Genomic DNA, 12,609 nt, shown 5'->3' with positions numbered 1-12,609 from the left:
TCAAAGACATTTCAACACACAGAAGGTCCAGGGACTGAACCACAGACCTTAAGGGTAAAACATCCGCTCTAACACCTGAACCACTGCTGCTGCTGCAGAATGCTAATAGGCCATTCAGCTGGATTTATCTCGACCCAGTACTGCTGTCTCTGCTCATCACAGTTCATCAGATTTACTTTGTTAGGTTTAAAGAACTGTGTGAACAGCAGAAAATCAAGAGCATATTTTTTTATCTTTTTATTAGATGACATTTTGGATTCTGAAACCTTAAACTCATCCACAAGCGGTGAGTCAGTAGTCATCCTTTCTTGTCCTGGATATTGTAACCGTAAAACACTCAGTGCAGCTTCTTTCTGGCAAGCACGCCTAGTTTCGTCCTTCATGCAGGACACAGTGGCAGACAGTACGGCGCGGCACAGTACAGACCAGAACAGGCTGAAGAAGAGCTGGAGCGAGGTGAGAGAGACAGAACAGGACCAAGCCCAACTGGATGCTCTTCAGACATCTGACAGATCTGCATGTCGAGCAGATTAGAGCTGAATTGTCCATATTAGTCCTCATAAGGCCTGATTATCCCAGTGTGGGTGTTTCAGTATTAAAAACAGATCAGTTGTTACATCCTGCTGCTGTCATGTGGACAAAAGAAATGGAAACCTTCCTGGAGAAATAAATTAACAGACTTGACTCCATGGAGAAAAGAGTGGTGCTCATGTGCTGCTGGTTACTCCCACTCGTATAATTAAAGCACTTCTGACTGAAAATTATGGCTATGCTGAACAGCAATAAGTACATTTTCTGAACACTGAAGGATGATTATGGTGAAAGTCAAAATTTCCTGCTGGCATGATGTCTGTTTAAAATCCACCTCAAGCCAAGCTATCATGATAAAAACATATAAAATCCAAACCAAATTATATCTTTTTGCTCCAATAATACATGAAGCCAAAGGTCATTTTTATCTGTGTTGAAAAAATTCTGTCATCATGCAAATACCAAGAATGAAAGAAGAAACAGAAGAGAAAAAAAGTTTCGGCATTTTAAGCCTTTGCCCTGTTTTAATTCAAGGCTTTGAGACCTCTTATGGTTTAATTAGTCAAGTTATTGAACATAGTGTAGCCATCTCCTTTAACAAAGCTAAAAGAAATAGCTAAATGTTATTCTGGGAATAATGTGTACACAGTATCCACAGTTACAGTCAACCACTGTGCTTTGTTTCTGGTTGTATTTACAGGCAAAATTGTGCATGACCACTCAGATGTGTATGTTTTGTCTCACACTCATTCAGCCATGCTAGCTGCTGTGTGGCTAACGTGTGTTACTATACACTTGTACTGGCAAGGCTGCACTAATTTGTCTAAAGATTAAAGCAGATTTTTAGTTAGGTGTTTTCTATCATTATTATTTCTTAGCTCAAAGGGTCCCAGAAGTTGCAAAAATGAATGCAGCTATATTGCTAAGTTAGCATAGGAGCATGCTAGTTGCTCTGTCAGTCTGTTCAGGCTCCACAGTGTTTTGAGCTAAAAGGTAACAGTTAACATGCTTGTAGAGATGCTGCAGAAAATGCTGATGTTTAGCTAATACATGGTTTATCCTGGTCATAATCTTATCTTTAGCAAGTTCCCATGCTGTTGCTTTACAAATTACACTTTCATACAGAAGTATGGAAGTATGAAATGCTAAATAAAACATATTTAAGCCATTTGATATCTTTTTAGACAAATCAGTAAATTTAAGTTTGGACAAACGTGGTGCACTGACTGACAGGGAAACTAACTTTTCTATTATCATAACCACACTGCTGGCAGCAAAAATGCAAATCCAAGCAGACGTTTAATCACCATTCACTTGAAATTAAGTTTTAGTGCATATATTTTAGTGAATATAACAAAATAAAAGACTGAGTTAACTTTTAGCTGAACCAATTATACTGGTTAAAAAAAGAGACTATAAAAAGTACTAAAGGTATTTGATCAACACTCACTAGGATCAGGTCAAATATACTTTAAGAACCACTGGTATGTATTGAATGTGGTAAATCAGACAAGCTTTGGGATATTAATTGAAATTGAGAAATACACCCTCTAGAGGCAAAGATGAAACCCTAGAGTCGTGATACAACCGTGTGCAGCATATGTCCAGACAGCTGGATATCAAACTGCTGGTCAGTGTCACAACAAGCCTACACTCAAAGATAAGAGGTATTCACACACTAATCCGTGAGCTTGCATAGCTCTGCTGTAGAGTGTAAACCAAACCTTTGAAACTGTCCAAACAAAAAGCAAAAAACAAAACTGTCATAATGGGTCATAATGTTTAGCATTGGCCACTTTTAGAGTTTAAATGCCACACTTGAGACGTGCATTTCAAACCTTTCTTGGTTTATTCCTTCATGTTAATAAGAGTTTGACACTGTTGTGTATCTTCGTCTACCTCACTGTTTACCACTGCAATTCACTGTACTCTCAAAGGTCAAATTTTCAAACACCATGGCAACATTTCTGAATGCTAAACCAAAGCCTGGATGCTGTCCCTGCTCCTCAGCTCAGAAACCTCTTCCCTGCTCAGCAGTATCATCTCTGGCCTGCCCCACTGAAACAGACCATGACGTATCTTTGTAGAGCTACACTCTGGATAGAGTATCACCAAATAAGTCCTTCAGCGATGAAACGACACAGGAGGAAATGGGAGTCCTAATTGCTGCTGAAATTTCAGTAAACTCGGCACTGACAGGAATCCTACTGACTTCTTGCGTCACTAACACTGACCAGTGAACCAGATGACTGAAAACAGAGAGCAGATGAATCATGACAAATAACCACGAGAGATTGTAGTTATTGCATTACATCAAAATTACCCTGACTTTAGGATAAATAATAAAGTCTAGCTGGAAGCAAAAGCAGCTGACAGAAGAATGATCAGTTTTAAATCCTGCCAATTTTTAGGCTTAAAGCCCAGTTAATATCTCACTGCGGCTTAATGCCTTTTAAATGTTTTGTATGGGTCCAGAGGCTCTTTAAGACAAACACCTGACCACCCCCCACCCTTTTAACAGCGCTCCATCCCATAAAAGAACACCAGTCCTGTTGGTTTACAATACACAAGACCCTGATTGAAAACAGACCACTTGTTGGCCAGGCACACGCCCTTTGTCTTAAACTGATTCTCACTTTATTGATGCTGTTAACTGAATTTCCAGCTAAGGATTCTGAGTGAAAAAAGAAGGCAAACCAGGTAAACTCTTTACTAAAGTGACAGAATGAAAAATACCAAAGCATTTACCTTGAAAACAAACATCTCTCCTCGCAGCATCGCAACCGTGTCAAAGTTCCCTTCACAGATATTGGGCCCATAGTGATCTGGTCTGTCAGTAGTCCTGGGGCGGTCGGGGTTTCGAGGGGGTGGCTGGGGTGGCCTGGGCTCGGGCCGACGGGGTGACACTGTAGGCAGGGCCTGGGTGGGGCTGCCATCTGGCTGACCTTCAGGGAGGAACAGAGTGGGTTAAACTGGGTGGACGTGACAACTCATAGAGTAGCTGAGCAGTACTTAGCTGTCATGAGCGACATGTACTGTATAAAGAGACACAGAATTGCCCTTTCTCATGGTTAACACAAAAATATTATTATCCCTACAACACAAAAAAAACTTTAAGAAACACGTCATCCTTTTGGGAATGTCTAATTGTTTTCATTTGTAACAATCAATTGCTTGTCATCGTGAAAATAAATTCATATTTCAGGGGAAAATAACACAAATTTGGAGATTTTAGCTTCTAAAAATGTAAAAAGATGAATTTTCTGCTTCTCCTTCTTTTGAGTTTGTTAAGAGTGATGAAAACATGTGATGATGAAGGCTAGTGATGGACACTTTCATTGGTTAATGGCCTTGTTTGGGTGGTTTACAGGAAATGAGAGGCAAAAACAACCACATCTCTCTTGGTTTGAACATTAAATCTACCAATCTCTGTTAAAGCTTACTGATTAACATCCTCTCTTTCAGTGTTATTTGGTTTCATGGAGGCCACTGCTCCCACCAAGCAAACAGTTTTTCTTAAGATCCTAAAACCACATATTGAAGCGTTAAGTAACATCTGTACTTTATTAAACATCTTATAACTTTTATATTAATTAAATACAGATTGGTGAATTTAAAATTCTAAAACAGAGATCTAAAATAAATTTGAAAGCAAAGAATACATAACAGACTTCATAAGTGACTGTAGATGTCTTCTTGAAAATTGTTGTCACTTTCTTTTAAGTATAAGAATCAGAAAATGACAAAAAAAAAGTCCCTATTTTCATTATCTATGCTGAGCTGTTATCTAAACATGGACACAGATCTAAATGAGTTCATTTGTTTGAAAGGGACATATTCCATGTTAATGAAACTTAGCATACAAAGTGTACAAAGTTAGCCTAGCAGCTAATTTGTGTCTGATGTCCCCTGACAAGTTGCAGACAAAACTACAACAATAGAAGTGTAACAACAATGTACAGACAATAAAAGTTAAACAATGTGTGAGGATTACCACATACTCAATACCAAAAGTGTGAGAAAAGATGCAGATTAGAAAAAAAATCTAAAATTTTCTACCATAGATCTGTTGTATGCCTCGCCGGTCATCCTCAGGCAGCTGGAAGTTTTCTGTCTCCATCCATTGGTAGAAGGGAGCCATGATGGCCAGGGGGTTGTTGGAGTGCTCTAAACCCAGGGCGTGTCCCAGCTCGTGGATGGCCACCAGGAAGAGGTCATTACCTGGATGAACACGGGACAATTCAGAGGAGGAACACACTGCATTTCTATCTCTTTCCCCAGGGTGGGAACATTTAAGAAAACACTAAATACACATGACTGCATTGACTAACACAAATACTGCTGCAACAGCTGGTACTCGGAGTGGAAAGTCCCTCCTATATCAGTGTGAAACACATGCTAAAGAATAAGAAGCAGTGTTCATTGTTCTCTCCCATTTATAATTTCAGGACAAACTTCACAGTGACATAAATCACACACAGACAAGTTAATGACAGCTGATATAAATCAGCATTCATTGCTGTCACTTATAGCCAAAGAGAGGCTTACTGCTATCTACTGCACATTGACTCAGTAACAATACACTGCATCAGCATCCTGTGAGTGAAAAACACAACTTATAAACAGCCTTTTTTGTGATTTAGAAAACTAAAACCACAGGATTAATTTTTCTAAATATTCCTTTGAGTTCATCTCTGAAGCATAGCCAACACACACCAGGGTACTTCCCCTTCAGTCAGTCAGTCAGTACCTCTTTGTTGTTGTTCACCCAGGACCACGGCCTACGTGAACTCTGAACTTGCAAACTATTTCGTCTGCCCCGTAATTGGCCAGATTTGTGCCGATGACATGTTTTCAGGGGAACTGAATCTTGGTGACGTCACCGCTAGCATGCAAAAGAAGAGGGAAATGCTCTGCATGCCTGTCCTCGTGCATCTTCTCATTTCCTCTTTGAAACACAGACAAGGATGCGCACAGTAACCCCCCCCCCCCAGCAACCTTCTGTAATTTCAGTCACATGAATGTCCTCATGGTATGTTAAGCTGCAGCTAACACTCAAAAGGGGGGTGGAAGGACAAGAAGATTGAGTGCATTAGATAGCTGAGGATGAATGAGGAGTGAGTGAGCACTAAGCAGATAAAGAGGTCTTTGTGAGGTAACCGTGACAACCATTCAGCCGGACAGGGCAAGAGTAAACTTCAAAAGTCTCAGTAAGTTAGAAGTTCAGCCAAAGCATCTATTTCTAATTTTGTCTCCCCACACAGTTTGTCAGTGACGTTCTACATCAGTTCTCTGTTCCTTTGTTCTCGTTACCTCATCTAACACTTGATTCAGCCAACTAATGGGACTCCCAGAGCACAAAAGCAGCACCTTGACAACCAAAACACACTTTTCCAGTTTGCTCTGGCTTTTGCCAGTAACTTACTGACATTAGTTTAATCTAAGAACAAAAGCGTCAGAGTTTTTCTGCTGCCAGGCGACAGCGTTTCATCTACGTGAGGTGTTCAGATAAAAGTTGTTTGTGTTGGAAAGAAAGGTTGATTAATCACAATGTGCATCACGACGTTACACAAACAATCCTTGTCTTAAAAGAATAGTTAATTACTGAAACTGATGAGATAGAAAGAGAAAAAGTACCAAAGAATGGCTCAAATTGATTTGTGCTTTTACCGCCTCTTTATTTTTGCTTGTGGAGCTATTGATCATGGATGTAGTTCATTCATAAGAAATATAAAAAGGTTTGTCTTTAAATAAAATAACAAATTCTTTAAGATGCAATCTTTTTTGTTTTCATTAAGCAGTGGTAGCTCTTGGAGAAAATCTCTAAAATAAACAAATTCAGCAACTATAAAACATAACATTCAATGGTACCAAGTTAATTATTTTAATCTTTGATGAGTTATTTGTCTAAATGATCAGTTCATGATTTAATTAAAGATGATAATAAATCTTTACACGGAAGTTGTAAACTCATAAATGTTCTTCCTTTTAGCTGATAGCGGTTTAAATAACAAGTTTAATCACAATATGCTGTCACTTTGATTTGATTCAGAATCCAGTGATCGATAAGAGAAGTAATCAAATGTTGGTTTATCATTTCCATTCATATCAAATCACAAAAAGCAACTAAAATATCAAAATCTAATTTCTTCCAGAGCTCAATCAAACATTTAAATGTAAAACATTCTGTTGTTTTAACAATAGACTGTCATATTCTGTCTATCGAGAGCTAAAATGTCCAATTAATGTAAAAAAAAGCTAAAAGACTTTATTTCTATTAGTGGACATTAAAGACGCATTAACCAACTTTCCGATCTGGAAACTCTGCGTTCTGGATTCATTTGATGTCACATTGACATCATTTGTGAGCATTTCTGGAGACGTCGCTGCTCAGCTGCATTCGGAGGCTGAGACAACTTTGTCATCCGGACCGGCGCGAGATGTTGCAGCTGAGTTTCTCTTTATGCACCACATCACACACTAGCAAGCAGATACAATTAACGATATGCTTTACGTTTTGAATGTGAGGCATAGCTGATTCGGCAAAGAAACACAGGACAATAAGGGAGGTGCATCTTTAAAGAAGGACGTAGTGAAAACCAGTGGTTCTCAACCCGGGGTCCGGGACCGCCAGAATGGGTCCCCCAAAGAGCACAGGGGTGCCTGAGGCTTTAACATTAAGAGCAAATGGGATTAATGTTCACAAATTGTCCCTATTTTAAAAAAAAAAGCAAGGTTATATGTTTATTTAATTAATTTAACTATGGCTTTATTGAAGGACAGGAATCAGCCAGAATACATTATTTATGGTGAGAATCTCACTTTTGAAAGTATTAAACCAAGTATGGTTTCAGTATGGTTTGGAAAGGGCATCCCTGGTTGGGAACCAGTGATGCAAACCTTACTCCTCAAACCAAATATCTTTACAGCTAAGTTAAAATAACCAAGGCGGTACAGTCTGACTTTATCATAATTAAACATCAAATTAAAATGAAAACAGAGCTAATATAAACAATTCCACAAGCTCTTAAAGCAACACTACATAACTTCCAGCTTTAAAACTCTTTGCTTCTGACTCATTTTAATGGCACACTCACATTTATTGTACACATATATGGAGCTGTTGTTGCCCAGCAGCATCTTGAAGCTGAGAAAACACACCATTTTTGTTTCTGTCCCCGAGCATCACTTTACAGCTGTGTTTTGCTTCATGGCACCGCGTCACATGCTAGCAACTGGATATCAACACATTGGCTGATTTGAACATGCACCATTTCAGATTCAGCAAAGAAACCAAGACGACATCATCAGAGGAAGAGAGGAAAAGAAAGAGTGAAAGTGACAGAGCAAGCGTCCACATGAGAATCCCTTTTACTGGCTGGAGAGAGCTGAGAGTAGAGACAGGATGTAAGACAGATGCCGAATTAGCCGTCGTTAGGGGGCGTCTCAGTGAGATAATCCACCAAAGTTCAGTAGTGGAGCTTTAAGTGCATCTTACTTTATCAATCTTTAATTGATTAATATTTTCAATTTGGATCGTACTAGAGGATCATTGATCATTCAATTAATGTATCTTTACACCACTATTGATTGCCAAAGACAATTAGCCAAATTTAGCAAAACCACAGCACACTGTAGCTGCATAATAAAAAAGAATACAATCACGACTACACCCCAGCACCGCTGTCACTGTCACGGGCTGGATCGATTAGCATGAGCTGTCTCAGCTGAGAGAACCACAAAACTTCAAACACAGGGCTTATATTTCATCATTAACACCACTGGAAAGCAGTAAACACACCGTAATTAACCAGAGATGCTGCCTGTGTGAAGTTTGACTTGTTGGACAGGTTTCTAACTAAAGTCAGAAGCAGATTGTAATTTGGTTGCACTTTGCTTTCAAGCTGTGTAAGTAGCGTGGCACAACAAGGGGACCAGTCTTCAGATCTCCCCCAGCGGAACACACTCCCACTTACTGTGGCATTCCACCATCCCTGTGATCTGTCCTGAAACACATCCCACACACAGCTGATCACACAGATACAGCTTAGCTGTCTGCGCCGCAATCTATATGTAGATAACAGGGCAGGAAAGCTCATTGTCTGAAAAAATCCTTCCAGTCAGAGAAGTTAATGGGTGCAAAAGAAAAAAAACACATTCTTTAAATTCTAACTTCTGTGTGGGGTTTATGTCATGCATCAGATGTAACAAAAGTTGTAATTGGGTTTTGGGTTCATCTCAAAGTGTAAAGGATGAGCATGAAGCACTGAGAGACAAGGAAATTACTTAAACTCCCAAAAGAATAGCCTCTGTTGTCACAAAGAGGCCACTGAACTTTTTTTTTTATAGTAAGAAGAGTAGCGCAGGCTGGCAAAATGAGGGATGATGTCGGTAACTAAAGGATGCTAATGCAGTAGTTACCACAGGGACAGCCATTTGCAATCAATTACACAGATTTATCTTAATCTCAATCAGTAAAGACCATCCTCCATTTCCACCTTAGATTTCAACAAATAAATCACTCATATTATCCAAACCCCTCAAAAAACAAAAAACACACATGAACAAAGATTTATTGTACACAAACCCAATTTATGCAGGGAAACATACACTTATATACAACTGTTTAAAACCTAAAAACTTTCCACCCCAAAAAGAGGTCTAAATTTGTATGTGTGGGACTCCTTTGTCTTATTTGATTTCACCTCTATGTAACGTCCCTAAAACCCACAAAACAATAGAGTAGGGTTATTTACCTTGTACATTGTGGTTTCCGATGGTCCACGGTTCATCAGAGTCAAAATGTGTGTCCCCACCCATCCCAGGTCCGGGGAAGTAGGCGTGAGCGAGGAAGCCCCCCTCCCCATCAAAAGGAGAGCTATCTCCATGAAAACCAGAAGCAAAGAAGATCATGATGTCGGGTTCCTTGCGGCGCCCATATTTGATTTCCTGGTAGGGGATTTCATCAAAGGTCAGCGGGGTGACGCTCTCCCAGACTTTAAAGGCTCTCCGGATGGCCTCATACGAGTTATACTCTCCAATTTTAGGAGTGTAGTTCTGAATACTGTGTGAACAAAGAGGGGAAGAAGAGAAATAGATTTACAGGCCTGTGACCTATCAGTTAAAGTGAAAACACAGGCTGCTTTCATTTTTACACTGTTTGAAAAAGACAACTGCAAAAATATCTTGGGTGAAAGAAATTTCCACAGCAGCCATCACCAACAACGTATGACTGGTTTTGTTTCTGTGTTGCACTTGTTTGTGTGTCAGTAAGAGGTTAGGTTTTTTTTTCCTACCTGTAAGTGAGATGGCTCTTGTTCCACTTATGTCCAGTGAGTGCGTAGCGTTTCCGCCGAACGTTGGTTTTGATCTGCCCTCCAAACTTGTCAGGCACACCACAGCGGGGTCTCTTCATGGCCCTGAAAGGGTTGAAAGATGTCAGGAGCAGGCGAAAGGTGTGTGTTTGAAGGATGAAGCACCCAAGAGAGAAGACAGAGGGAAGCGTGATGTAACAGCTGCTGCTCATATTTGTGTGTTTAGTTCAGCTGAAATGTACTCATGTACCCAAGATAACGAGGAAGAGGTCCATCTTTATAGCTGCTTTTAAACAATGCCTCTTTTCTTTATAACAGATGATTTGTTTTCTTTATTATGAGCCAAATATGCCAACTAAAACCCTGAAAATGAACTTTTTCAACTTAAGTTCAGTACCTAAAATAGGTTACCAAACGATTTTAGAGAATTCAGTTGATTTGTTAATCAGTAAGTGCATAAAATCACAGTGCAGACCTGATGGTTTGAAGATCCATCTGTCCGGTGACCTCCAGGCTGTAGAATCGCTGCATGTCGCTGACAGCGTTGGACAGGATCTGAGCAGATCGCATGGTGGACATTTGCCGGCTGGCCTGCGGCAAGTAACCGTACATCCTCAGCCATGACTAAAACCCGAAAGAAAATAAGTGTTTTAAAAAAAATTACAAGGATTTATTATAGAAAAAACTTTAGATTTGTCATCACAAAATAAACATTTAATCCAGAACAGATTAATATAAATACATAAAAACAAACTTAAGAGGTAAATTTTGACAATAAAAAGCCATTGCTATGGAAACAGCTGTTTCATCTGAGAGTATTGAGGACCACAGCTTCTGTACGTTGTCATGACAGAATTTTCCCGATGCTCAGCTTTTTGGGAATGCAGCTCATATGTGAACGGGCCTGTGATTAATGTTTGATTATAAAAATGGAATAAAACGGACCGGAGAGCAGTGTGACGCCGCTGCATCCGACCGCACTGTGGGAATATTTGAGCCGGTGGGCTGTGGGGGTAGATGACAGACTCAAGGGAGAAACTGGGATACTTGACCCAATCACAGATGACGCAGAGTCTATCCCACCTGTTATGTCGAAACCTAATATTGCAAGTGCATGCAACCAACACACACTCACACACACTCAGACAGAAAAACCCCAGCATATTGGGGAGCATATCGCCTGGGATACTAGATACTCCCACACATGGACACACTCCCTGTGGTGCCGCAGCAACAAAAAATAAATAAATAAATGAAAGGAGTGTGTCTGAGTGTGTAAGTATGAGGATCACACCCATCTTTCCCAACACAAAGTACAGCTTGATAAAAGTCTGTATTTACTCACCCACTCCTTTAAACCATGAAAACAAACTCACTTCTTTCAGCTTTTTTCTCCAACACACATCTTCATAATAAGGCGTAGGTGCTCCGCTGCATACATTTCTGTTTCTGCTTCTTGCTTTTCTGTTTTTAATGCTCTACATTTTGGTCATTTACAGCTTTTTTATGTGCTTTATAAATAAACTCGTCTCAACTGCCCACCAAACACGATGGTAAGGGTGATAACCAGTTAGACAAAGTCTTCACACAAATGAAGCATTTCCACGGTCTAAAGAAAACCCTCTTTGATTTTCTGTTTCCTCTCTTACTCAGCGTAAAGTCAATATGGACAATTTTATTTAAAATCAAAGAGCAAAGGGTTTTTTCTAAATCAGCTGCTGAATTAAAGCAAAATCAGTCCAAGATATCATTATTAAACCTCAACTTAACATAATCTTCCACAGAAAAGCAATACTCTGCCTGCAGGTCATTCCTCTGAGCCGTCTTTAACTGCAGCTGTGATTGATTATCAAGGGCACATCATTTCTCATCAATCAATCAGTGTCAATAGCTGAGCTGAGTTTGACAGGTTCCAGTATAAGATGGCCACTGTTAATTAATCAGTTATTGCTCAGACAGCAACTTTTTCTCTAAACATCATGAGGCTCAACATTAAAGCCGTCATTAATTAATGGCTGGACAGCTGCTGGTGAACATGGCCAAGGGGACTTTCGTCCTCCTGATATTCTGGCACATTTGCTGCTGTGTGAGTGAATTGAGACCAAGTCAGATCTGTTTACACTTGTGCTTCAGACACTCCAACTGCTGCAGCTTAGGTGTCACTACGAAGAAAGTATCACATCTACACATCTGGAATAACATAAGTCTTACAAGAAGTAAATGATTCGCCTATAAAAACACAGAGTCTAGTGGACTATCCTGGTGTGCACCCTTAAACCCCATTTATGCTCCCTTACATACATAAGGATTATGTCCTTTTCAAGCTTTATACATTGCTGTACATTCGCGTGTAAAAACCGCAGAAGACGGATTAAAGTATCCGTCCATCTCGTTATCTTTTGCGTCAAGCATAAATGAGCCTTTAATCAACAGATATTCAGTTCATGCCTGAGTTAAATTTTGTGTATGTGTCAGATGAAATCATGTCAAACTGAGCATTTGAGCCCAAATCCAGAAATTCTCTTGATAAGATATTTAAAAGAATGGGACAAATGGGCATCTCAAAAACAGGCTGCATGACATCAGATAACATTGAGGCATGATGAATCAATCCAAAATATTTACCAAAGCATGAGCCTTTAAAGTGCAGCGCAGCAGGTTAAAGCTGTTACGGTGCAGCAGCTGAAAATTTTGTTATCATAGCCTTTTATTGTCTGCCGGTCATCAGGATTCTACAGAGTCTGAGCCCTCAGGGACTGAAGAA

General features: G+C 39.7%; 1 protein-coding gene across 1 annotated transcript in view; it reads right to left on the bottom strand.

The window, feature by feature from the left end:
- The window catches only part of mmp15b (matrix metallopeptidase 15b), a 39,036-nt gene that overhangs the window by 12,014 nt on the left and 14,413 nt on the right, over positions 1-12,609 (bottom strand). Inside the window, exons 2-6 of the mRNA XM_041975861.1 lie at positions 10,321-10,469; positions 9,828-9,950; positions 9,288-9,595; positions 4,591-4,752; positions 3,280-3,476 (exon numbers count right to left, since the gene is read on the bottom strand). Coding sequence (XP_041831795.1) covers positions 3,280-3,476; positions 4,591-4,752; positions 9,288-9,595; positions 9,828-9,950; positions 10,321-10,469 — 939 coding nt within the window. The remainder of the gene's footprint in view (positions 1-3,279; positions 3,477-4,590; positions 4,753-9,287; positions 9,596-9,827; positions 9,951-10,320; positions 10,470-12,609) is intronic.

The sequence above is a fragment of the Melanotaenia boesemani genome, chromosome 1, assembly GCF_017639745.1.
Source record: "Melanotaenia boesemani isolate fMelBoe1 chromosome 1, fMelBoe1.pri, whole genome shotgun sequence".
NCBI classification, from domain to species: domain Eukaryota; kingdom Metazoa; phylum Chordata; class Actinopteri; order Atheriniformes; family Melanotaeniidae; genus Melanotaenia; species Melanotaenia boesemani.
This window is presented reverse-complemented; position numbering and strand designations above follow the sequence as displayed.